Here is a 23,286-nt window from a genome sequence, read left to right on the forward strand (position 1 = left end):
AGTCTGTAGTGTGCAAATCAGCCCCAGGGGCTCCCTCCTGAGTTGAGTGCTCCGCTGGGGGCGGGATGATGTTGGTGGGAAAGCGACACTTATTCTGGCATTCTGAAGGCAACCTCAGCCCCAGACCTTTAAGGATTGCTGCACACTTTCCCCTCCATCTCTCCCTCTAGGGCCTGGCCTGTGAGAGCTACTGAAGGAGGGGGAAAGGGCATCCCTCTCTCAGCCTCCAGATGTGGACTTCAGAGTGTCTAGAGAAAAACGCTCGGGGGTGTGTGCTGTGTGTGAGGCGCAGACCTAAGGAAGGAGCAGAAAGCTAGTCGCGCAGGCAGTCTCCTCGGAGCTGACTTCCCACCTGCTGCAGGGGGGAACGGCCGGGAAGGGGCTGCAGCCGCGTGCCCGGCCGCCCCGCCCCTGCTCGCAGCGCGGCCCCGCCACCGGGGAGTTCCCGCGAGTGGCCCCGCGCCCAGGCCGCGCGGGGGGCTGTTCGGCTGGAGGCGGGGAGCAGCCAGGGCACCAAAATAGGAGCCGCTTGTGGGCTGGAGCTGCACTAGCAGGCACCCTCCGCCGCGCTTCTTCCAAAGATGGTCAGAGGGTCCGGAGGCGCCCCAGCCCCCGCTCGCCGCTAGCCCGTCGGCCCGCACCGTGCCCGGGAGCCGCCGCCGGAGGTAGGTGCGCTGCGGCGTCCCCGCCCGGGGCCAGCCCGAGGGGAGCGAGCGGGGCCGAGCGCGGGAGAGCGAGGCCGCGCCGCCTCCCGAGCCCGCCCGCGGCAGGGGCGCGGAGACAATGGCCGCGCGGGCGCCGGGCCGGGCCGAGCGCGGGGCCGCCCGCGTGCCCTCCCCACACCTGTGCTGCGTCCCGGGGCGGAGGGGACGCGGGCACCGGCCCGGCGGGCGGCGCGCGGCGCCCTCGAGTCGAGTCCCCGCGCCAGGCCCGGGGCGGGGCGGTCTCCGGGCGGGAACGCGGGCCCGGGGCCCAGGCGCGGGGCGCGCGGAAACCCCTGCGGCAGGCGCGGGGGAGGGGGCGCAGGGTTGGAGGGACAGCGGCCCGGCAGCTTTCTTTTCGCTCCATTCTTAAGCCGAAAGGTACAAGGTTTCCCTTTTCCAAGATTTCTTCATTTCTAGTTATATTTCGATCGCCCCTTTTTTTGGCATCTCGAGACGACTCCCAAGGGAGACGGCGCTAGTGAAAAAGGTTGAATTGGGGCCGAGCCAAGACGGCCAAAGTCCGGTCTCTAGTGGGGTGACCCGCCCGGACACTCGGTTTGTCAAGCGTGGGTTCTCTCTCTCCGACCGCCAACTAGGGTCGGATTTCGGAGACTGGGTGAATGGGGTAGCAAATCAATATTTTTTATTTAAAGGACTACTGAAAATCCTAGGGGCCTCCTTTCAGGCTCAAAGTGACCCCGAATTTAGATTGACCATCACATAAATGACGAAATAGTGTATCCACATTTTGCATTTGTTACTTAGTGTAGCTTTAGAGTATCATCATAAGGATTGGCATATTTAGCATTGATTATTTTCAGTAATATGCAACATTGAAAACACATTTATTTCATGTTTATTGCAGCCATGGCTCTCAAAGGACAAGAAGATTATATTTACCATTTCAAGGATACGACGCATCCAGTGGATTTTCTGGATGCATTCAGAACATTTTACTTGGATGGATTATTTACTGATATTACCCTTCAGTGTCCTTCAGGCATAATCTTCCATTGTCACCGAGCTGTTTTAGCTGCTTGCAGCAATTATTTTAAGGCAATGTTCACAGCTGACATGAAAGAAAAATTTAAAAATAAAATAAAAATCTCTGGCATCCACCATGATATTTTGGAAGGCCTTGTGAATTATGCATACACTTCCCAGATTGAAATAACTAAAAGAAACGTTCAAAGCCTGCTTGAAGCAGCTGATCTGCTACAGTTCCTTTCAGTAAAGAAAGCTTGTGAGCAGTTTTTGGTAAGGCACTTGGATATTGATAATTGTATTGGAATGCACTCCTTTGCAGAATTTCACGTGTGTCCAGAACTAGAGAAGGAATCTCGAAGAATTCTGTGTTCAAGGTTTAAGGAAGTGTGGCAACAAGAAGAATTTTTGGAAATCAGCCTTGAAAAGTTTCTCTTTATATTGTCCAGAAAGAATCTCAGTGTTTGGAAAGAAGAAGCTATCATAGAGCCTGTTATTAAGTGGACTGCTCATGACGTAGAAAATCGAATTGAATGCCTGTATAATCTACTAAGCTATGTGAACATAGATATAGATCCAGTGTATTTAAAAACAGCTTTAGGTCTTCAAAGAAGCTGCCTCCTAACCGAAAATAAGATAAGATCTCTAATATATAATGCTTTGAATCCCCTGCATAAAGAGATTTCTCAGAGGTCCACAGCCACAATGTACATCATTGGAGGCTATTACTGGCATCCTTTATCAGAGGTTCATATATGGGATCCTCTGACAAATGTTTGGATTCAGGGAGCAGAAATACCAGACTATACTAGGGAGAGCTATGGTGTTACATGTTTGGGACCCAACATTTATGTAACTGGGGGTTATAGGACGGATAATATAGAAGCTCTTGACACAGTGTGGATCTATAACAGTGAAAGCGATGAATGGACGGAAGGTTTGCCAATGCTCAATGCCAGGTATTACCACTGTGCAGTCACCTTGGGTGGCTGTGTCTATGCTTTAGGTGGTTACAGAAAAGGGGCTCCTGCAGAAGAGGCTGAGTTCTATGACCCATTAAAAGAGAAATGGATTCCTATTGCAAACATGATTAAAGGTAAGTACAGATTACATTTATTCTCTATTTTTAAGTGTTTTTTTTTTTAAGTTTATTTTGAGAGAGACAGAGACAGTGCAAGTGGGGGAGAGGCAGAGAAGGAGAGAGAGAGAATCCCAAGCAGACTCTCCACTGTCCGCACAGAGCCTAATGGGGGGCTTGAACTCATGACACTGAGATCATGACCTGGGCTGAAACCAAGAGTCGGATGCTTAATCGACTGAGCCACCCAGGGGCCCCAATATTTTTTAAGGGTTTGAAGTTAAGACCAGTGATCTAAATTATCTTGCAAATAACTTTAAAAGAATTTATCACTTTTGGAATGCTACCTAGGAACTATAATAGGTTATACAAGTAATTGTGGACAGAATGTTCCAAGTAAAAGCGTGGTATAACAGTCCCCAACTTGTTTGAGGTTATGTGATCAGAATATGCTACTCAGACTAGAAAAAAATCATTTATGTAAGAAAACAGTATAACTCATTCTCCTTACTCTACAGCCTGTTTCAAGCCTAGGTCTTGCTTCAGGTCTTAAGAATATATATTTAAGTCAAAGTCTAAATGAAGGGAGAAAGCTGGGTAGTTTTATTAGTTTATACTTAAATTTTTTTTTTTTTTTTTTGCTTGCTTACTCTTGAAATTGAATCCTTTTCAATCCTGCTTTTAAATATTCAGCTTTCTCCCTCTCATTATGTGGTCATCTCTCTTTTAAAGGGTCTTTCATTAAAACTTTGAAAGGTTTGGTCCCTGTAGAGTGTAACAAATTACATTCTCTCAAAAACTAGAGACAGATAGCCCCTTCTTTTTGTGATTCAAGTCCTGTTTCATAGAGTAGAAGATAAGGCAGATCCCATACCCTCCCTCATGTGGTCCACACAGCCAGGTGCACTATTGGGTCTCAATGTCTGTCTGATAAACACTGTATTTTCTGCTGTGTCCAGCACTATATTAGCCTTGCTCTCCTTCCCTCCCACTGGCAAAAAAGTTAAACTGGAATCTTAATTACATTTATTCATTTGTGCTGGAGAGTTGCACAAAAACAACTGGTAGGTTGTTACTAAATTTGTGTCATTTTATCCCAAATGTTCCTTCCCAGGGCTTTCTGTTTCTTTTTTAACACTAGGGAGGGTGTGGGAATCTGACCTGGTCTGGGAATCTGACCTGGTGTGATCGTTGGATGACAAGCAGGAAGCCTGAGAGGCCGGATGGTCTTGTGATCAGGCACGTTGCTTCTGAAGCCAAACTGCAGTCTAAATCCCAACCTTCCACTTACTTGCTGGTGTGCTCAGGCAAATTGTTTAACCTCCCTGTGCCTCGGTTTTATGGGGGTGGGGGTGGGGGTGACAACATTATATAGCTTAGGGTTTTGAGAAGATTAAATGAATTTGTGCATGTGAAGTGTGTAGAACAGTGTCTGGAGCAAAGTAAACAGTAAGTGTTAGGTATTCTTGTCATTATTTGTTGTTCATTATTGTCATAATAAAGGTCATTATAGAAGAACATGTCAACTTTGATAGAACAAAAATATCTTTCATGTTAGGGGCGACTGGGTGGCTCAGTCGGTTAAGTGTCCCACTCACGCTGACAGCATGAATTCTGCTTGAGGTTGTCTCCCTCCCTCTCTCTCTGCCCCTCCCCTGCTCGCTCTCTTTCTCTCTCTCTCAAAATAAAAAAATAAACTTTAAAAAGGTGTCTTTCATATTAAATCATGCCCGTTCTCCTGCATGCCCGAAGGTTCTGCCGCAGTAGGTGATAGAGCGGGAGAAGGGGGCATAAGGCCCACTACTGTTGCTGCTCTGGTTTTGTGGTTTTGGACTCTGCCTGAGCTTGACCGCTGATTCCTGGTCTTCTCCCCAGGATGTTCCTGAAGGTTGTCATGACTCCTTTCCTACTCAAGAGACAAAGAAAGTTCAAATATTTTAGCAGCTATTGTCAACGTGGAAAAGTTTCTGCCAATGAGATAATGAGATAACAGTTCCAGTGCTTTCCTAGTGAAGAGCATATTTCTGTGAGGATGAAAGTTTATTACTTTACTGCAATTTTGTTGAATCATATTAAAAAATTTTTTTGATGTTTATTTTTGAGAGAGAGAGACACACACATGTACACACACACACACACACACACACACACACACAGAGTCCCCAGTGCCCCTGGGGGAGGGGCAGAGAGAGAGGGAGACACAGAATCAGAAGCAGGCTCCAGGCTCTGAACTGTCAGCACAGAGCCCAATGCAGGGCTCAAGCTCACCTACTGTGAGATCATGGCCTGAGACATAGTCAGACGCTCAACTGACTGAGCCACCCAGGCACCCCTGTTAAATCATGTGTGAAACATGCTTGCTGAAAAGAAAATGCTTCAGTGGTGCGTCCACTGTGAAAGAAAGCCATTATCTGTTTTTTGCCTTCACCTTGAGTAGAATGGGAGACCCTCATGCTCGAAAGCCCCCCATCCCAACCAGCTGGGCTTGAAATTTCAAAGTTTTATTTATACTTTGACATTGAAGTTTTGATTCCTGATTGTAACTAATTGTCCCTGGGAAGGGTAACACTGTGTCAGTCATGCGCAGCTTTCGCCAGTGCTGATTTTGAGTTTTAAGTTTCTCATTTTTCTAAGTTGCAAGAGTAACGTTACTTTTCCCAGTTTGTTTTGTTTTGTAGTCATGAAGTGAACTGGCAGCTTCCCCTGGTGATCAGAATGTAAATTGGGTAGAGTCAAATTTCAAATTCATTTCCTTTTTTGGTTTAGGGATGTACAGAGAAGAAATAAATACTTGGCTGAAGTTTAGGAGCTCCTTTTTTTCCCTCTCTTATCGTAACTGCCCTGCTTATAAACTCACTTTTGTGTTGGAGTAGAAATATACAAGGAGATTGAACTGCACCCAGCATGTACCAGTGGTAAATAAAAGTTGTTTGAAAGACTAAACTGATGTGTTCAACTAATCTGATGTCTTCCTTCCCTGCCGAACTCATTTCTTCCTCCTCATTTTCCTAGGGCATCAGGGTGTCCTGGTTTTCTGAGTTTAGGACCTCAGAATCAGTTTTGTTTGTTTCTGGCACAGTCAGTCATCAAGGCTTATCTGTGCGTCTTGTCTCCATACCCAAAGCCCCTCCTAAATCAGGCCCTCAGTACTTTGTACCTGGGCCAATACCTAGATCTTTCTGACTCTGTCTTCTGCTTTTGTAGTCTCTCCCTTCCTCTGCTTAAAAATCTTAAAAATCCTGCTGAATGAAGTCCACATTTCTTAGTTGAGTGCCAGGATCCTTTGTGATGTGGCTTCAACTTACCATGTCGGCTTTAATTCCCACACGACAGCCCCAGGTCTGCCACGGGCCCTTCCGTGTGCTGGCATCAATCCGGGCCTCTAGACATTGCCCACTAAGCCTCTGTGCTTGCCTTGCCCTCTGCTTAGGATGGCTTCCTCTCACCTCTACCTGCCACAGTCCTACCTACCGGGGTCCAGGTCAGAGTCGGCCACCTGCTATCTGACTTCCCTCCTCAAAGCAATGTCTCCTTGCCCTGAATGTTCACGGTGTTTCTGTACCCTGTGTTCTAACTATTGGTGTAAGTGTCTCACCCTCTTTTAAAAGAGTGCAAGCAGCCTCTCTTGTTCATTCTTCTATCCCTCATAGCACCTAGCACAGGACCTTGCATCTACTATCAGTAATAACAGAAACAATAAACTGAGCCCAGTATTCAGTGTGATTTTAATTAACACACAGGCGTGGGAAATGCAACTGCCTGCGTCTTACATGAAGTTATCTATGTCATCGGCGGCCACTGCGGCTACAGAGGAAGTTGCACCTATGACAAGGTCCAGAGCTACAATTCAGATATCAATGAATGGAGCCTCATCACCTCCAGCCCACATCCAGGTAAGAAAATACTGTTTCAAATAGTACATGTTGTACAGCTAAAAATGGCCTGGAAATAGAAAATGCTAGATTTATAGCAGACTGCACATGGGTGTAATTAAAAGGCTCAAAATATTCATATGCCCCTCCAACCATAATCACAGGTAGTTCCAATTAGGTCACATCTACAAATGCTTTCCCTGATGTCTTTACGGAATACATTTTAAGCCTGTGTGGTTAAAAGTGGTAGTTTCTTTTTAAAATTTTCTAGATTCTTTTTATTTAAAAAAATTTTTTAATGTTTATTCATTTTTGAGAAACACAGACATGGTGTGAGCGGGGAGGGGCAGAGAGAGAGAGACACACACACAGACAGAATCCAAAGCAGCCTCCAGGCTCTGAGCTGTCAACACAGAGCCCGACGTGGGGTCGAACTCATGAACCGTGAGATCATGACCTGAGCCGAAGTCAGATACTCCAACTGACTGAGCCACCCAGGCGCCCTAAAATTTTCTAGATTCTTTTGTTGTGTTTCCTATTCCTCTGTTGTGTGCTTTCTTTCATTTATATGCATTATATAAAACACAGTTTTTATAGACAGTTAAAAAGCACTAGTCTGTCAAATAGTCGGGAAGATTACTCGTTGATTCAGTTCAACAGGAGATGGTTTCTTCTTTTTAGCATGTTCTGTCTGGGCACCAGTAATTATTAAGCAATCACTCCTGTGATGTACAGAACCCCATGTTGGCCTTACTTTGACAGTCATGAAAGGGACATGTGGTCCATCCATAAGGAATGGCCAGCCTTCTGCCTTCTGTGCCTTTGTTCTTTGACGTGTCTCTTTGATATATGTTTGAGATTTTTCCTTAGGTAAGATTCATATCACCGTATCACTATACTACTTTGGATGATTTTCCATATAGCTTAAGGCTTCTATGTGAGTCACAATTGGAAATTCCCAAGCTTGAATCATCTGAGAGTGATAGCAGTTGTTAACCTTCTTGAACACTTTCTGTAGGTCAGCTACTGATTAAGCACCTTACATGTCGTATTACCTTAAATTCTATCTATAACCTTACAAGTAGGTATTGTTCACCCCCATTTTACGTATTTAGAAATGGAGTCTAGAAAGGATAAGGTCACACAGTTTGGAAGTGGCAGACCAGGATTCATTTAAGCAGTCTGATTGTATAATCTGTGCTATAGCCACGAAGCAGTCTGTCTCTTCTGAAGGGACCAGGCTCTCCTGCTTTTGACCAGTTTCATCTGGCAGTTGAGGTGAAGCACACTGAATCTGGTGCTGCATATCCATATGTCCTGGGCTTTGCATAAGAAGAGACTTCGGCCACAGGCTGGCCTGGCTCAGAAGACATGGAACAGGTACCCTATCTCCTAGTAACCCAGATGTAATTATCGCAGACTCCCCACCACTTTCTGTTATGGTTAGCGAAGTTATAATGGAAAGTAGTAATACCGGCTTGTATGGAGTAATAGCTAACTTTTAGTTAGTAAGTATGCATCAGGCACTAACTATTCTAATAATTTTTTATGTCTTAATCTATTTAAACCTTACAGCAATCCTGTGAGCGAGGTACTACTATTATCTCATTTTGCAGGCCACTGAGGCACAGACATGGTAAATGAATTGCCTAAGGTCAGCTAGCTAGTGCTTGTTAGAGATGAGGTTCAAATCCAGGCAATCTGGCTGGGAGGCCATGTTCTTAACAATTGCACTGTTATCTCATTTGATCTTCATGTTAACCTTATCAGTTAGATATTACTTTGACATCTTTACAAAGAAAATCCAATATATGAAAACTCAGATTAACAAATTAGAGGGCAGTTATTTACATTACAAATTTAATATAGATTTCATAAAGGGTTCCTTTAAAAATAAATGTCCTATAACGTATTTAAGTAGCATAGGTCTTGTTAACTGCTTGAAAGGGAGTCTAAAAGATGTAATCGAAAGCAAGAAAATCCATGGCCAACTGAAAAATCAGTCAAATAAATATTAAATTAGAGTACAAGTCAATGGGATCACATAATTCTGTTTGTAAAGTTTTGCTTTATATTGGACTTTTTTGTGACATAATGTAAGAAACAAAGGTAGCAAATTAGCATGCTGCCTGGTATGTTCTTTTTGGGGTACAGTGTTTAAAATATTTTTAACTGACTTGCCACCAATATTTAAAATTCGGTAGTTCTTAAATAAAAATCATGATTCCTGGCCTTTAGAAAAATTATAATGACCTTAGACCACATTCCTTTCTGTCATCAATCACTGGATCCAAGTAGTGGCTGTTCCCTTTTATTTTTATTTTTTTTATTTTTTTTTTATGAAATTTATTGACACATTGGTTTCCATACAACACCCAGTGCTCATCCCAAAAGGTGCCCTCCTCAATACCCATCACCCACCCTCTCCTCCCTCCCACCCCCCATCAACCCTCAGTTTGTTCTCAGTTTTTAACAGTCTCTTATGCTTTGGCTCTCTCCCATTCTAACCTCTTTTTTTTTTTTCCTTCCCCTCCCCCATGGGTTCCTGTTCAGTTTCTCAGGATCCACATAAGAGTGAAACCATATGGTATCTGTCTTTCTCTGTATGGCTTATTTCACTTAGCATCACACTCTCCAGTTCCATCCACGTTGCTACAAAAGGCCAGATTTCATTTTTTCTCATTGCCACGTAATATTCCATTGTGTATATAAACCACAATTTCTTTATCCATTCATCAGTTGATGGACATTTAGGCTCTTTCCATAATTTGGCTATTGTTGAGAGTGCTGCTATGAACATTGGGGTACAAGTGGCCCTATGCATCAGTACTCCTGTATCCCTTGGATAAATTCCTAGCAGTGCTATTGCTGGGTCATAGGGTAGGTCTATTTTTAATTTTCTGAGGAACCTCCACACTGCTTTCCAGAGCAGCTGCACCAATTTGCATTCCCACCAACAGTGCAAGAGGGTTCCCGTTTCTCCACATCCTCTCCAGCATCTATAGTCTCCTGATTTGTTCATTTTGGCCACTCTGACTGGCGTGAGGTGATACCTGAGTGTGGTTTTGATTTGTATTTCCCTGATGAGGAGCGACGCTGAACATCTTTTCATGTGCCTGTTGGCCATCCGGATGTCTTCTTTAGAGAAGTGTCTATTCATGTTTTCTGCCCATTTCTTCACTGGATTATTTGTTTTTCGGGTGTGGAGTTTGGTGAGCTCTTTATAGATTTTGGATACTAGCCCTTTGTCCGATATGTCATTTGCGAATATCTTTTCCCATTCCGTTGGTTGCCTTTTAGTTTTGTTGGTTGTTTCCTTTGCTGTGCAGAAGCTTTTTATCTTCATAAGGTCCCAGTAATTCACTTTTGCTTTTAATTCCCTTGCCTTTGGGGATGTGTCGAGTAAGAGATTGCTACGGCTGAGGTCAGAGAGGTCTTTTCCTGCTTTCTCCTCTAAGGTTTTGATGGTTTCCTGTCTCACATTTAGGTCCTTTATCCATTTTGAGTTTATTTTTGTGAATGGTGTGAGAAAGTGGTCTAGTTTCAACCTTCTGCATGTTGCTGTCCAGTTCTCCCAGCACCATTTGTTAAAGAGGCTGTCTTTATTCCATTGGATGTTCTTTCCTGCTTTGTCAAAGATGAGTTGGCCATACGTTTCTGGGTCTAGTTCTGGGGTTTCTATTCTATTCCATTGGTCTATGTGTCTGTTTTTGTGCCATGGCTGTTCCCTTTTAGATGGCACTTCTTTTTTTTTTTTTTTAATTCATTATCTCAGTGCTGCATGCTTTTTTTTTTTAATATGAAATTTATTGTCTAATTGGTTTCCATACAACACCCAGTGCTCATCCCAACAGGTGCCCTCCTCAATACCCATCACTCACGCTTCCCTCCCTCCCACCCCCATCAACCCTCAGTTTGTTCTCAGTTTTTAAGAGTCTCTTATGCTTTAGCTCTCTCCCTCTCTGGCTTTTTTTTTCCTTCCCCTCCCCCATAGTCTTCTGTTAAGTTTCTCAGGATCCACATAAGAGTGAAAACATATGGTATCTGTCTTTCTCTGTATGACTTATTTCACTTAGCATAACACTCTTCAGTTCCATCCACGTTGCTACAAAAGGCCAGATTTCATTCTTTCTCATTGTCAAGTAGTATTGCATTGTATATATAAACCACAGCTTCTTTATCCATTCATCAGTTGATGGACATTTAGGCTCTTTCCATAATTTGGCTATTGTTGAAAGTGCTGCTATAAACATTGGGGTACAAGTGCCCCTATGCATCAGCACTCCTGAATCCCTTGGGTAAATTCCTAGCAGTGCTATTGCTGGGTCATAGGGTAGGTCTATTTTTAATTTTTTGAGGAACCTCCACACTGTTTTCCAGAGTGGCTGCACCAGTTTGCATTCCCACCAACAGTGCAAGAGGGTTCCCGTTTCTCCACATCCTCTCCAGCATCTATAGTCTCCCGATTTGTTCATTTTAGCCACTCTGACTGGTGTGAGGTGGTATCCGAGTGTGGTTTTGATTTGTATTTCCCTGATGAGGAGCAACTTTTCATGTGCCTATTGGCCATCCGGATGTCTTCTTTAGAGAAGTGTCATTTCATGTTTTCTGCCCATTTCTTCACTGGGTTATTTGTTTTTCGGGTGTGGAGTTTGGTGAGCTCTTTATAGATTTTGGATACTAGCCCTTTGTCTGATATGTCATTTGCAAATGTCTTTTCCTATTCGTGGTTGCCTTTTAGTTTGGTTGACTGTTTTCTTGGCAGTGCAGAAGATTTTTATTTTGTGAAATCCCAATAGTTCATTTTTGCTTTTAATTCCTTTGCCTTTGGAGATGTATCAAGAAATTGCTGCGGCTGAGGTCAGAGAGGTTTTTTCCTACTTTCTCCTCTAGGGTTTTGATGGTTTCCTGTCTCACATTCAGGTCCTTTATCCATTTTGAGTTTATTTTTGTGTATGGTGTAAGAAAGTGGTCTGGTTTCATTCTTCTGCATGTTGCTGTCCAGTTCTCCCAGCACCATTTGTTAAAGAGACTGTCTTTTTTCCATTGGATGTTCTTTCCTGCTTTGTCAAAAATTAGTTAGCCATACTTTTATGGGTCCAATTCTGGAGTCCCTATTTTATTCCATTGGTCTATGTGTCTGTTTTTGTGCCAATACCATGCTGTCTTGATGATGACAGCTTTGTAGTAGAGGCTAAAGTCTGGGTTCTTGATGCCTCCCGTTTTTTGGTCTTCTTCAAGATTACTTTGGCTATTCAATCTCCCAACAAGTAAGAGTCCAGGATCAGATGGCTTCCCTGGGGAATTCTACCAGACATTTAAAGCAGAGATAATACCTATCCTTCTCAAGCTGTTCCAAAAAATAGAAAGGGAAGGAAAACTTCCAGACTCATTCTATGAAGCCAGCATTACTTTGATTCCTAAACCAGACAGAGACCCAGCAAAAAAAGAGAACTACAGGCCAATATCCCTGATGAATATGGATGCAAAAATTCTCAATAAGATACTAGCAAATCGAATTCAACAGCATATAAAAAGAATTATTCACCATGATCAAGTGGGATTCATTCCTGGGCTGCAGGGCTGGTTCACCATTCACAAATCAATCAATGTGATACATCACATTAATAAAAGAAAAGATAAGAACCATATGATCCTGTCAATCGATGCAGAAAAAGCATTTGACAAAATTCAGCATCCTTTCTTAATAAAAACCCTCAAGAACATACTTAAATATCATAGAAGCCATTTATGAAAAGCCCACAGCTAATATCATCCTCAATGGGGAAAAACTGAGAGCTTTCCCCCTGAGATCAGAAACACGACAGGGATGTCCACTCTCACTGCTGTTGTTTAACATAGTGTTGGAAGTTCTAGCATCTGCAATCAGACAACAAAAGGAAATCAAAGGCATCAAAATTGGCAGAGATGAAGTCAAGCTTTCACTCTTTGCAGATGACATGATATTATACATGGAAAACCTGATAGACTCCACCAAAAGTCTACTAGAACTGATACATGAATTCAGCAAAGTTGCAGGATACAAAATCAATGTACAGAAATCAGTTGCATTCTTATACACTAATAGTGAAGCAACAGAAAGACAAATAAACTGATCCCATTCACAATTGCACCAAGAAGCATAAAATACCTAGGAATAAACCTAACCAAAGACGTAAAAGATCTGTATGCCGAAAACTATAGAAAGCTTATGAAGGAAATTGAAGAAGATATAAATAAATGGAAAAACATTCCATGCTCATGGATTGGAAGAATAAAGTTAAAATGTCAATACTACCCAGACTTACCTACACATTCAATACAATCCCAATCAAAATTGCACCAGCATTCTTCTAGAAGCTAGAACAAGCAATCCTAAAATTTGTATAGATGGCACTTCTGTGCTCCATGTCACCAGTCTCTCCCATTCCTATCACATCATGGACCTGGCATCTGTGCCGTTGCTCTTCTTACTCCCGGCCTGCTTCATTCAACTGGTCTGTTAGCTCCTTCGCCCTTGAAGGCATAGGGCCTGCCTCTGCTGAACTGTGGCGAGGTGTGCCTCTTACACACTTTCAGAGCGCCTCCTGAGGAACATAAAATGTCAGTCTCAAGTCTGCCTTACAGATCTGTAGCTTAGACCACAAAAGAAATCATGACTACTCTTATTTTTAAAAGGTACTATAAATGTTATCTTTTTTTTTCTTAATGCCTTTGAGGTTGGTGGTTTTCGGTTTTTTTTTTGGTTTTTGGCTTTATTTTTTTATTTTTTTATTTTTTTAATTTTTTTTTTCAACGTTTATTTATTTTTGGGACAGAGAGAGACAGAGCATGAACGGGGGAGGGGCAGAGAGAGAGGGAGACACAGAATCGGAAACAGGCTCCAGGCTCTGAGCCATCAGCTCAGAGCCCGACGCGGGGCTCGAACTCACGGACCGCGAGATCGTGACCTGGCTGAAATCGGACGCTTAACCGACTGCGCCACCCAGACGCCCCTTTGGCTTTATTTTTTTAATGTTTATTTTATTAAAAAAATTTTTTTAACATTTATTTATTTTCCATAGAGAAAGAGACAGAGTGTGAGCTGGGGAGGGTCAGAGAGAGAGGGAGATACAGAATCCAAAGCATGCTCCAGGTTCTGAGCTGTCAGCACAGAGCCTGATGAGGGGCTTGAACTCACAAACTGAGATCATGACCTGAGCTGAAGTTGGATGCCCAACTGACTGAGCCACCCAGGCACCCCTCATGTTTATTTATTTTAGAGAGAGAGCGCAAGCGGGCGAGGGGCAGAGACAGAGGGAGACACAGAATCTGAAGCAGGCCCCAAGCTCTGAGCCATCAGCACAAACCCCAGTGTGGGGCTGGAACCCACGAACCGTGAGATCATGACCTGAGCCAAAGTCAGATGCTTAACCAACTGAGCCACCCAGGCGCCGCCCCCCCCTTTTTTAACGTTTGTTTATTTTAGAGACAGAGTGCAAGCAGGGGAGGGGCAGAGAGAGAGGGAGACTTTTTTTTTAATTCTTTAATGTTTATTTATTTTTGAGAGAGAGAGAGAGAGAGAACAAGTGGAGGAGGGGCAGAGAGAGAGGGAGACAGAATCTGAAGCAGGCTCCAGTCTCTGAGCTGTCAGCACAGAGCCTGACATGGGGCTCGAACTCACGGACTGCAAGATCATGACCTGAGCCGAAGTCAGGTGCTTAACCCACTGTGCCACCCAGGTGCCCCAAGGGTGGTGGTTTTGTTTAGTTAAAAAACAGGGGACTCCAATTCCATTAAATTAAAGATGACATTTATTGAGACCTTACCTCAGGAAGGGTACCATTCAAGTTATTATGTAAGACACAAAGATGGTTAAGAGTGAGTCTCTACTGCTACAGGAGCTCAGAATTTAGAAGGAAATATACATACATAACAGGAATATAAGACAGTCATAGAAATAAGTGCCGTTGAAATTGAGGGTAGAAGGAGCTTGAGAATAAGGGGAATCTGAAAATCTTAGAAGGCTTCCAGGAGTTCACTGTTATGATTTAGTCCTTAAAGAATGGATACAATTAAGGTATTTTTTGAGGGAGGAAGTTAATGATGGGAGGCAGAGGGGCAAGTTCCAGGTATATTCCAGTGCCTGGGAGTGGATGTATATGATGGGATGTGAGAGGGTAGAATGAGAGATTGGATGGGAGAGTTCAGTGGAGGAGCGTACCATAGAGGGCTTTGAATGGCAGTTAGAATTTGAAAAATTGTGAACTAACAAAGGTTTTAGAGCCTTTCAGAATAGATTAGGAGAAGGCCAGAAGTCTGCTGAAACTGTTATAATAACCCAGGTGAGAAATGCTGAAAGCCTGAAGCAGTAGGAGGTGAAAACGGGTAGATATGAGGAATATTATAGATTCACCATGGGAAGGAGGAGGTGGTGGGAACAGAGGAGAGGAGCTGAGTTGGAACTTAGTTTTGTAGTTAACTGTGAAGGACTGGTTGGATCACCCAGAAGAGCTGTCCAGGAGGCAATGGGAAGTGTGGGTCTGCGGCCCAGGAGGAAGAGTGAGTCTGACTTTAGAGATCTGGGTGTCATTTGCTTGGAGGTGATGACTGTGGGTGTGGAAATGGTTGAGGTGCCTTGCAAGGGTGGGACTAAGTACAGCTAAGGACAGAGTCTTGGGAAACAGCACTAGTTAAGGGATGAGCTGGGAAAGAAGAGTGTGGGAAGAACAGGGAAGAAGCAGGATGTGATAAAGAAAAAAACCTATGGAAAGCCTTGTCAAGTGGGGAGAGAGTTCTTTCTGGCTCCGCCATTTATTCACATGACTGCTCTTGGGCAGTGGCTTAAGCTCTTGACTTTTACTTTCTAGTAAAATAAAGAGGTTAAATTACATAAGCTTTACAGGTCTTTTCCGTGAGAAAAATCTTAGGAAAAAGTTCTAAATCATTTCAGTGTATACTGAATACCTGAAAATATCGTGGTTGTCTCAGAGCCCCTACATGGCTTTATTCATATCATTCATGGAATACTAAATACAGACTGCTATGGATTTATAGTGAATAGTTGTGTGTAAACTTTTTGAGCCATGACAGATGGTACCATTCTTATACTTAGTTTGAAATTGTTCACTCGTTCATTGGTCCAACAGAGGTTTGCTGAGTGTTTCCCACATGTTGTGTATAGTGTTAGGTATAGTTATGGATAGTGCTGGGAGCTCAATAAAGGCACAGTTCCTCAGGCTCAGTAGCTTTGTAGAGTGACCAACAGAGAAAAAGGCAGTTACAGATGAGGAAGAAAAAGTTTCCATCAGCAAAAACAGAGCATTATGTTGTATTTGGATAACAGGAAAAAACCCAAGAATCACCTTATCTTAAACATTTTTCCTGCTATAGGAAGATTGAGATACTTAAAGAAAAAATTTTTTTTTGTTTATTTATTTTCATGGGGCACCTAGGTGGCTCTGTTGGTTGGGCGTTCGACTTCAGCTCAGGTCATGATCTCGCAGCTTGTGAGTTTGAGCCCCACACATCAGGCTCTGTGCTGACAGCTCAGAGCCTAGAGCCTGCTTCAGATTCTGTGTCTCCCTCTGTCTCTGCCCCTCCCATGCTCGTGCTCTGTCTCTCTCTCCTTCAAAAATAAATAAACGTTTTTAAAAAATTAATGTTCATTTATTTTGAGAGGGAGAGAGAGAGCACGAGGAGGGGAGGGGCAGAGAGAGAGAGAGGAAGAGAGAATCCCAAGCAGGTTTCACACTGTCAGCTCAAGAGCCTGATGCGGGGCCCAAACCCATGAACCGTGAGATAATGACCAGAGCCAAAATCAGGAGTCAGTCATCCAAGTGACTGAGCCAGCCAAGGGCCCCTTTTGATACTGTTCTTCACATAAGAACCACAAATTGAGGATTTTTTGTGAAATTTAAGAAAGGCCTAGTGAACTCATTGTTGAATCACTTAACACCAATGGATAAGATTTCTGAATCATCATTAATTTTCATGACCATTTAATGGAATAATTTCTCTAATTTCACAAGTACTGAAACAACTAAATTCTATAAAAAATTCTGCATGTATATAACTGGAAAGTAACAAAGGGGGTTTTTAGAGGTGGAAGAATTCTTATTTTCCTGGATGTCGGATACTTGAGAACAGCAAAGCACAAATGTCCATCTTCTGAGATTTTTCTTGGCCTTCACAACCTAGATAGCAGAAACTTTACTGATAAGAATGTACTTGCATCCTTAAAGGGGAAATCACATTTTTGATTGTATATTCTCTTTCTAAAGAAGGGTTGATAAGCTTTTTTATTTTTTTATTTAATTTTTTTATATGTTTTTATTTATTTTTGAGAGAAAGAGAGACAGGGCATGCGTGAGGGAGGGGCAGAGAGAGAGAGGGAGACACAGAATCTGAAGCAGGCTTCAGGCTCTGATCTGTCAGCACAGAGCCCGACACGGGGCTCGAACTCATGAACCACGAGATCATGACCTGAACTGAAGTCAGACGCTTAATCGACTGAGCCCCCAGGCACCCCGATAAGCTTTTTTAGTGTATAATGGGAGTGCATATTTGGGTACAGAGGGTACAAAGTACAATTCATTCATTGATCCAACAACCTTTTATTGAGTCCTTAAAAGGTTCCAAACACTTGCCATTCTCCAGCTGGGATGGAGTAGTGGGCAGGACACAGGTCCTACGCTGACTGAGGGTAGAGGGACAGTAAAGAAGAGACATCAGATAATGAGAAGTGCTGTGGAGAACATTAAAACAGGGTGATGTGGTGGAAATGCCTGACTGGCTACTTCAGGTTGGGTGGTCAGAGGAGGGCCCTCCAAGGAGATGATCATAAGATGAGACCTAGATGACAAGAAGGAGGCAGCTGTGCAAAGACTTCGGAAAAGGAGTTTCTAGACGTACGGAACAGCTCAGTGACAGCAAACTGTAACATTAGTGCTCCTGACAAATCCTGCAGCTGGAAGTATTGAAGTGTAATCCTCTGGTTGCTATTCCCAGAGAATGAACTCACAGGCCAGTAGTGGTGCTAGAAATAGGGATGTGGAAGAAGCCTGGGACTCAGCATGCCTGTGACTAGGGTGAGGGAGGAGAGACGCTCGCTCGAGGCACAGAACTGGAGTCCCTCCGCGAGTGAGAGCAGAGCGGCCTTGTGTTTTGCGCTCTAGGCCCCTCGCTTGCCTCACCCGAGTCACAGACCTGGGAAGGAAGAGGACGTGAGGTTGCAAAAGAGCCTGATGCCTTGAAGAGCCAGCAGGTTTGCATGTGGAGGGGGAGACACATAAAATGGGAAAAATTAAAACAGCACAGAAGGCTTGCCCACCTAGAGGCAGACTCCCAGCCCAGGATCCAGCCCTCACACAGCAGCCCTCTGCCTTTGAGCGTCTTTCACGGGGTTCTTAAGATGATAGACTGTAGTTCCCCACTAGTCTGGTTGTACTTCTCTAACTCCTTGTGTCCTTAACTTGACGAGCGCTGTGAGAGAGGCAAGCAGGGTCATCCGTGCGGCACCCGTGGCTGCAGAGGCTACAGATGATAGGGATGGTGGTAGGGATGGCCGCTAAGACCTAGAGGAACCTGCACTAGTTACCTCGTACGTCTTTGTGTCAGAACAATCGGAGAGACCCTACAATTGTTACACGTGGATGTAGAATGAAAGGTGTCTGTGCTGGGGAACTCTCAGAAGGATCTGAGGATGAGCTCTTCCCTGGCATCCTGCAAAGTCAGATTAAGGATTACCTGAGAGAGAATGGCTGGACAGGTAATCTGAATCAGGTGATCGGGGATGGATTTCATGGCTCAGTGTTGTGGTAGAGGAATCAAAATGTCAAGACTACTCTACTTTTGTCTGCGGCCTTGTAAGGGATTATTATACCATCACCCTAAGGAATCTCTTTTGTTCATTATCCTAATAAAAATTTGCTTTTTTCTTTTTAATAGAGTATGGATTGTGCTCAGTTCCATTTGAAAATAAGCTCTATCTAGTTGGTGGACAAACTACAATCACGGAATGCTATGACCCTGAACAAAATGAATGGAGAGAAATCGCTCCCATGATGGAAAGGAGGATGGAGTGTGGTGCCGTCATCATGAATGGATGTATTTATGTCACTGGGGGATATTCCTACTCAAAAGGAACTTATCTTCAGAGCATTGAGAAATATGATCCAGATCTTAATAAGTGGGAAATAGTGGGCAATCTTCCAAGTGCTATGCGGTCCCATGGGTGTGTTTGTGTGTATAATGTCTGACTGAATCCATAGAAATGACCAAGTAATCACTGCGTAGTGGGAGAAAAAAAAAGAATTCAGGGTTTGGAGTCCCTTACTTATTATTGTGGCCTGGCACATAGTGGGTAAATTCCCATGCCTAACCCCCACTCTTCACTTTAGTACAGTGATTAATGGTCAAGAAAAATTCTATGTATATTTACAGTTGAATCAGTAAGGTTAACACCCTATAATCTCTGCTTTTCAAAGGTAATATGGAAAGTTGGACACTTGGTAGAAGGTAAAATACCTTTATAGTGAAATTTTCTCCTGGTAGCATCAACACTGGTGTAGGTCAGAATCATTCTGTGGAATGAAATGTCTCTTATGACCCTGTAATGTACTAGTGTCTATTAAGGTTCTGTTTAGCTAGCAAGGAATTTGAAATTCAAGGAGGGAATCTTCTCTACCTCTACAAAATCAACATTTTAAAACAACTTTTTTTTTTTCACCGTTAGACTTATTTAGAATGTGGACTGACTTTAAGTTTTCTTTTCTTTTTAGTGTGTATAATTTATTGTTCTTCTTTAGTTACTGACTGCAAGAAGTATACAAGATCCTGTGCAAGAGATTATTACTGTTGAGAGTTTACAAACTAAATTTAAAAGAATGGCACATCTGAAAAATTGCAGAGAAAATAGTCAAATATTTGCTGATGCTAAGAGCTATTTTTAATTTTCAGCTTTGATGTAAATTGCTAGTTTAGGTGTCTTTAGTTCAAGCATGCTATGAAATCCTCTTTATTCTTAAGTATAGGTATATATCTGCATACAAAATTGAATTTTAGAGCCAGAAAGCATGTAGAACAGTTGTGATATAGTAAAAAATACATTGATGAGAAGAAATTTGCATTCATTTCCCAGCTGTGCCACTAACTAGATTTTTGTAACTTGAATCGAGTCACTTAACCTCTCCTCAATTAGCGCTTCATGACCCATGCACTTTGGGTCATAGATGTGCCTAGATGTGGAGCCCCATATCCCTGGGGGCAGTCAGAGGTAGCCTGGGTGGCTGAAGCTTCTGGGCAGAAACATCTTTGCCCACTTTCCCCAGTGTGCCTACAGTATTACTTTCTGTGTGTGCCAAAACTTGAGAAAAGTTAGGAAGCATTGCTGAAGTTATCTGAACTTTTAGTGATCTGTTAGACCATCTATCCACACTCTTCATCCTTTTAAAAAGACAGTAATTATTTTTAACTTTAAATGTGGAAGTTGAAAACTGCCTAGTGCTTCTGATTTTTTTTCTTTTTTTTTTTTTATAGAAAGAGACTATTTAATGCATTCATTTCAGATGGCATTTTAAATAGACACAACCCTTTGGGAATGCAATATGCTACTACATAGAGGGAGCCCCCAAAAATGACCATATCTTTGTCCCATAAATTCTACTCCTAGATTTTAACCTAAAGAATAATATAAAAACAAAACAAACAAAGGTAAATGCATGAGGATGTTTATGTCTGCATTATTTATAACAGCAAAGAATTGGAAATAATCTACATGTTAAGGAAGAAAGTGGGCTAAGAAAACAGTGAAGTATTATACTCCTACTACAATAATTATTTGGAAGACTGTAAACACATGGATGTGTCTTTGATATGGTAAGTAACATAAGCACAATACAAAAGAGAATGTGCACTATGTGACTTTGTAAAATCTTTTCGCATGTAGAAGGTAATATGCAAACTGAAATCCATTGTGTTGGTGTGGGGGGAATGTGGAATGATTTTTATTTATTTAAGTGTTTTTCCTTAATATGACTTTGTGTTTTCAATAAAAATAAGTAAATCACAATATATGTGGTAGAATTGCTGGAATTTTGGGTGAATGAGTCAAAGGATAGTCAGAATTAGTGAAACCACAGAATTATAGACTATTCCAATCTGAAATTGAATTATAGATTATTTGATTGCTTTCAAGAACACTTAGCTGGACCAGTAATGTGATGCCCTGTAGCGCTTTGGAGATCTGTTTTATGGAATAGATGAAAACAATTTAAATCACCTTCCCCTGCTTTTAGCTTATCTAAGTCCTATAAAACCCTGATTCAAGTCCAACTCTGGGAATTCTTTCCTGACTGCTTCAGCCACAGTAAAACTCGCACTGTCACATTTAAAGAATTTATCATTTATATATATGTAGTATATATCATTTTGAGATCATGGAACACATATGATTATTTTAATTTTTTCAAGGCCTAGCATTTCATTTGTATATCCAGTGTACTTTTTTAACAAAGATGATGGTATCTGTTACTTTTATGGAAAAGCATTCCACAGGTGCTTGAAAGACCTTGAAAATAGTTTGTGACTTGAAGAATTTAATTTGCTGCTCCTATTTTCTATAAAATTCTGTTTTTGATATTGCTTTGTGCACACAAGAAAGGATTAAGGAAGGTAAGGTAAACATTTATGTCAGAATTGTCCCAAGTTCCAAATCACTGTAGTGTGAATGAAAAGTATCGTACTATAATTAAATGCAAGCCATTGGTTTGGGAGGGCCAGCACTGTTTTGCAAAATAATTAAAATTGTGGAGATGATTTTAAGTAGATGACTCTGAGGTTAATACTTAAGAGGACTCTAAGTATCCAAATTTTAAAGTTAATGTTTCTCACAAGTCATATTTTTAGTTTTGAGCTGTGACGAAATACGGTCAACATCAAGAGTACTTGCTTAAAGGCACATTAGCCTTTTTCCCCCTCATTCACATACATAAATGCTGGTGTTAAGGAATGAATGTTTGTGTCTCCCCAAATTCATAGGCTGAAGCCCTTATCCCCAATGTGACTGTAGAGGTAGGGCTTTATGGAAGTAATTAAGGTTAAGGAGGTTATAAGCGTAGGGCTCTGATCAGATAGGAATCGTTTCCTTGTAAGAGTTACCAAAGAGCTTTCTCTTTCCCTGCCTGAGTGAGGATACAGAAAGCAGCATCTGCAAACCAGAAAGAGAGTTCTTACTAGAAGCCGACTGTACTGGCATCCTGATCTCAGACTTCCAGCCTCCACAAACGTAAGAAACATTACTATTGTTTAAGCCACCCAATGTGGTGTTTTGTTATGGCAACCTGAGCTGGCTAATGTAGCCTGCAAAGGAGATGGTGCTTTATATGATGCAGTTAGGTGCTGAATCAGCCAGGAGTAGACAGGCTGTTCCCTAGACAATCCCCCTACCTTCCTCGTACCCCTCCACCCAAAGCACCCAGAAACCCCCATTTTATTAGTATGAAAGTGTCCGAAACTCTAGAAATACAGTTTCATTTTTCTTAGATGATAGTAGATGTAGCTAGGGGTTTCGTCTGTCTAGTTCTTGCCATGACTGCATCTGTACTGATGCCCTAACTCCCTCCTTATGGGGACACCTACACTTCGGCCATCATAGCATCTTATCCCCAGCCATGGTGATGAGTCCAGAGCTGTGGTTGGCCAAGTTCCCAACTGAGCTGGTTTGAGTGGATGTAACTAATACACAGAAGACAGCAATTTGGGATGGGGGGGGTGACACTGGTGTCTTGGTTCTAGGCCTTCTTTTTTTTTTTTTTAATTTTTCTTTTAACGTTTATTTATCTTTGAGACAGAAAGAAACAGAGCATGAACAGGGGAGGGGCAGAGAGAGAGGGAAACACAGAATGTGAAACAGGCTCCAGGCTCTGAGCTGTCAGCACAGAGCCCGACGCGGGGCTCGAACTCACAGACCGTGAGATCATGACCTGAGCCGAAGTTGGACGCTTAACCAACCAAGCCACCCAGGCGCCCCGGTTCTAGGCCTTCTTGATGCAGCTCCGTGTCTGTCTTCTCCACACTTTGATTATGTGAACCAGTAGGCCCTTTTTTTGTTTTGATTTGGGTTTCTGTCTACTACAACCAGTAGAGCTCTAATATCAAGCAAATGGTGAAATATAAGTTTTTTTTTTGGATAATGTGTTAGTGTTTTATTGCTGCAGGAACAGTAACAAATCACCACAAACTTAGTTGCTTAACACAGGACAAATTTGCTTTACAGTTCTGCAGGGTATAAGTCTGACATGTGTGTCACTATATCAGTTTTGGTCACCTTAATTCCATCTGCCATTTTTGCCATGTACCCTAACATATCCACAAGTTCTGGGCATTGGGACATGAATGGAATGTCTTTAGGAGGCCATTACCCTGCCTGCCACAGATGGTAATATATTAAGTCTTATCTTGACTTTTGGAATTCCATGTGGTTGAATTTGTCTTATTTCCTCAGAGGCGGTTCTAATAGAAGGAAAAAGAAATCATGACGAGTCTCAGGGACCCCTGGAGGACTGGAAGGTAACAGTAGATGAAAAAAAGAGAAGTTGATAATAGGGTCATTTGCCATTAGACCATTCTTTAAAAGACTAGCCTTTCTACCCTGGAGACAATATATAAA

At 42.5% G+C, this 23,286-nt stretch overlaps 1 protein-coding gene across 1 annotated transcript; it reads left to right on the forward strand.

The window, feature by feature from the left end:
* The first annotated feature begins 301 nt into the window (after positions 1 to 301).
* On the forward strand, positions 302 to 20,688 carry KLHL23 (kelch like family member 23). The gene is made up of 4 exons (XM_043576993.1): positions 302 to 665; positions 1,570 to 2,784; positions 6,507 to 6,659; positions 18,567 to 20,688. Exons 2-4 carry the CDS (start codon positions 1,572 to 1,574, stop codon positions 18,875 to 18,877), a joined length of 1,677 nt encoding a protein of 558 aa, XP_043432928.1. The 5' UTR covers positions 302 to 665; positions 1,570 to 1,571; the 3' UTR covers positions 18,878 to 20,688.
* The last annotated feature ends 2,598 nt before the right edge of the window (positions 20,689 to 23,286 follow it).

This window comes from Prionailurus bengalensis, chromosome C1 (assembly GCF_016509475.1).
Source record: "Prionailurus bengalensis isolate Pbe53 chromosome C1, Fcat_Pben_1.1_paternal_pri, whole genome shotgun sequence".
In the NCBI taxonomy this organism is placed as follows: domain Eukaryota; kingdom Metazoa; phylum Chordata; class Mammalia; order Carnivora; family Felidae; genus Prionailurus; species Prionailurus bengalensis.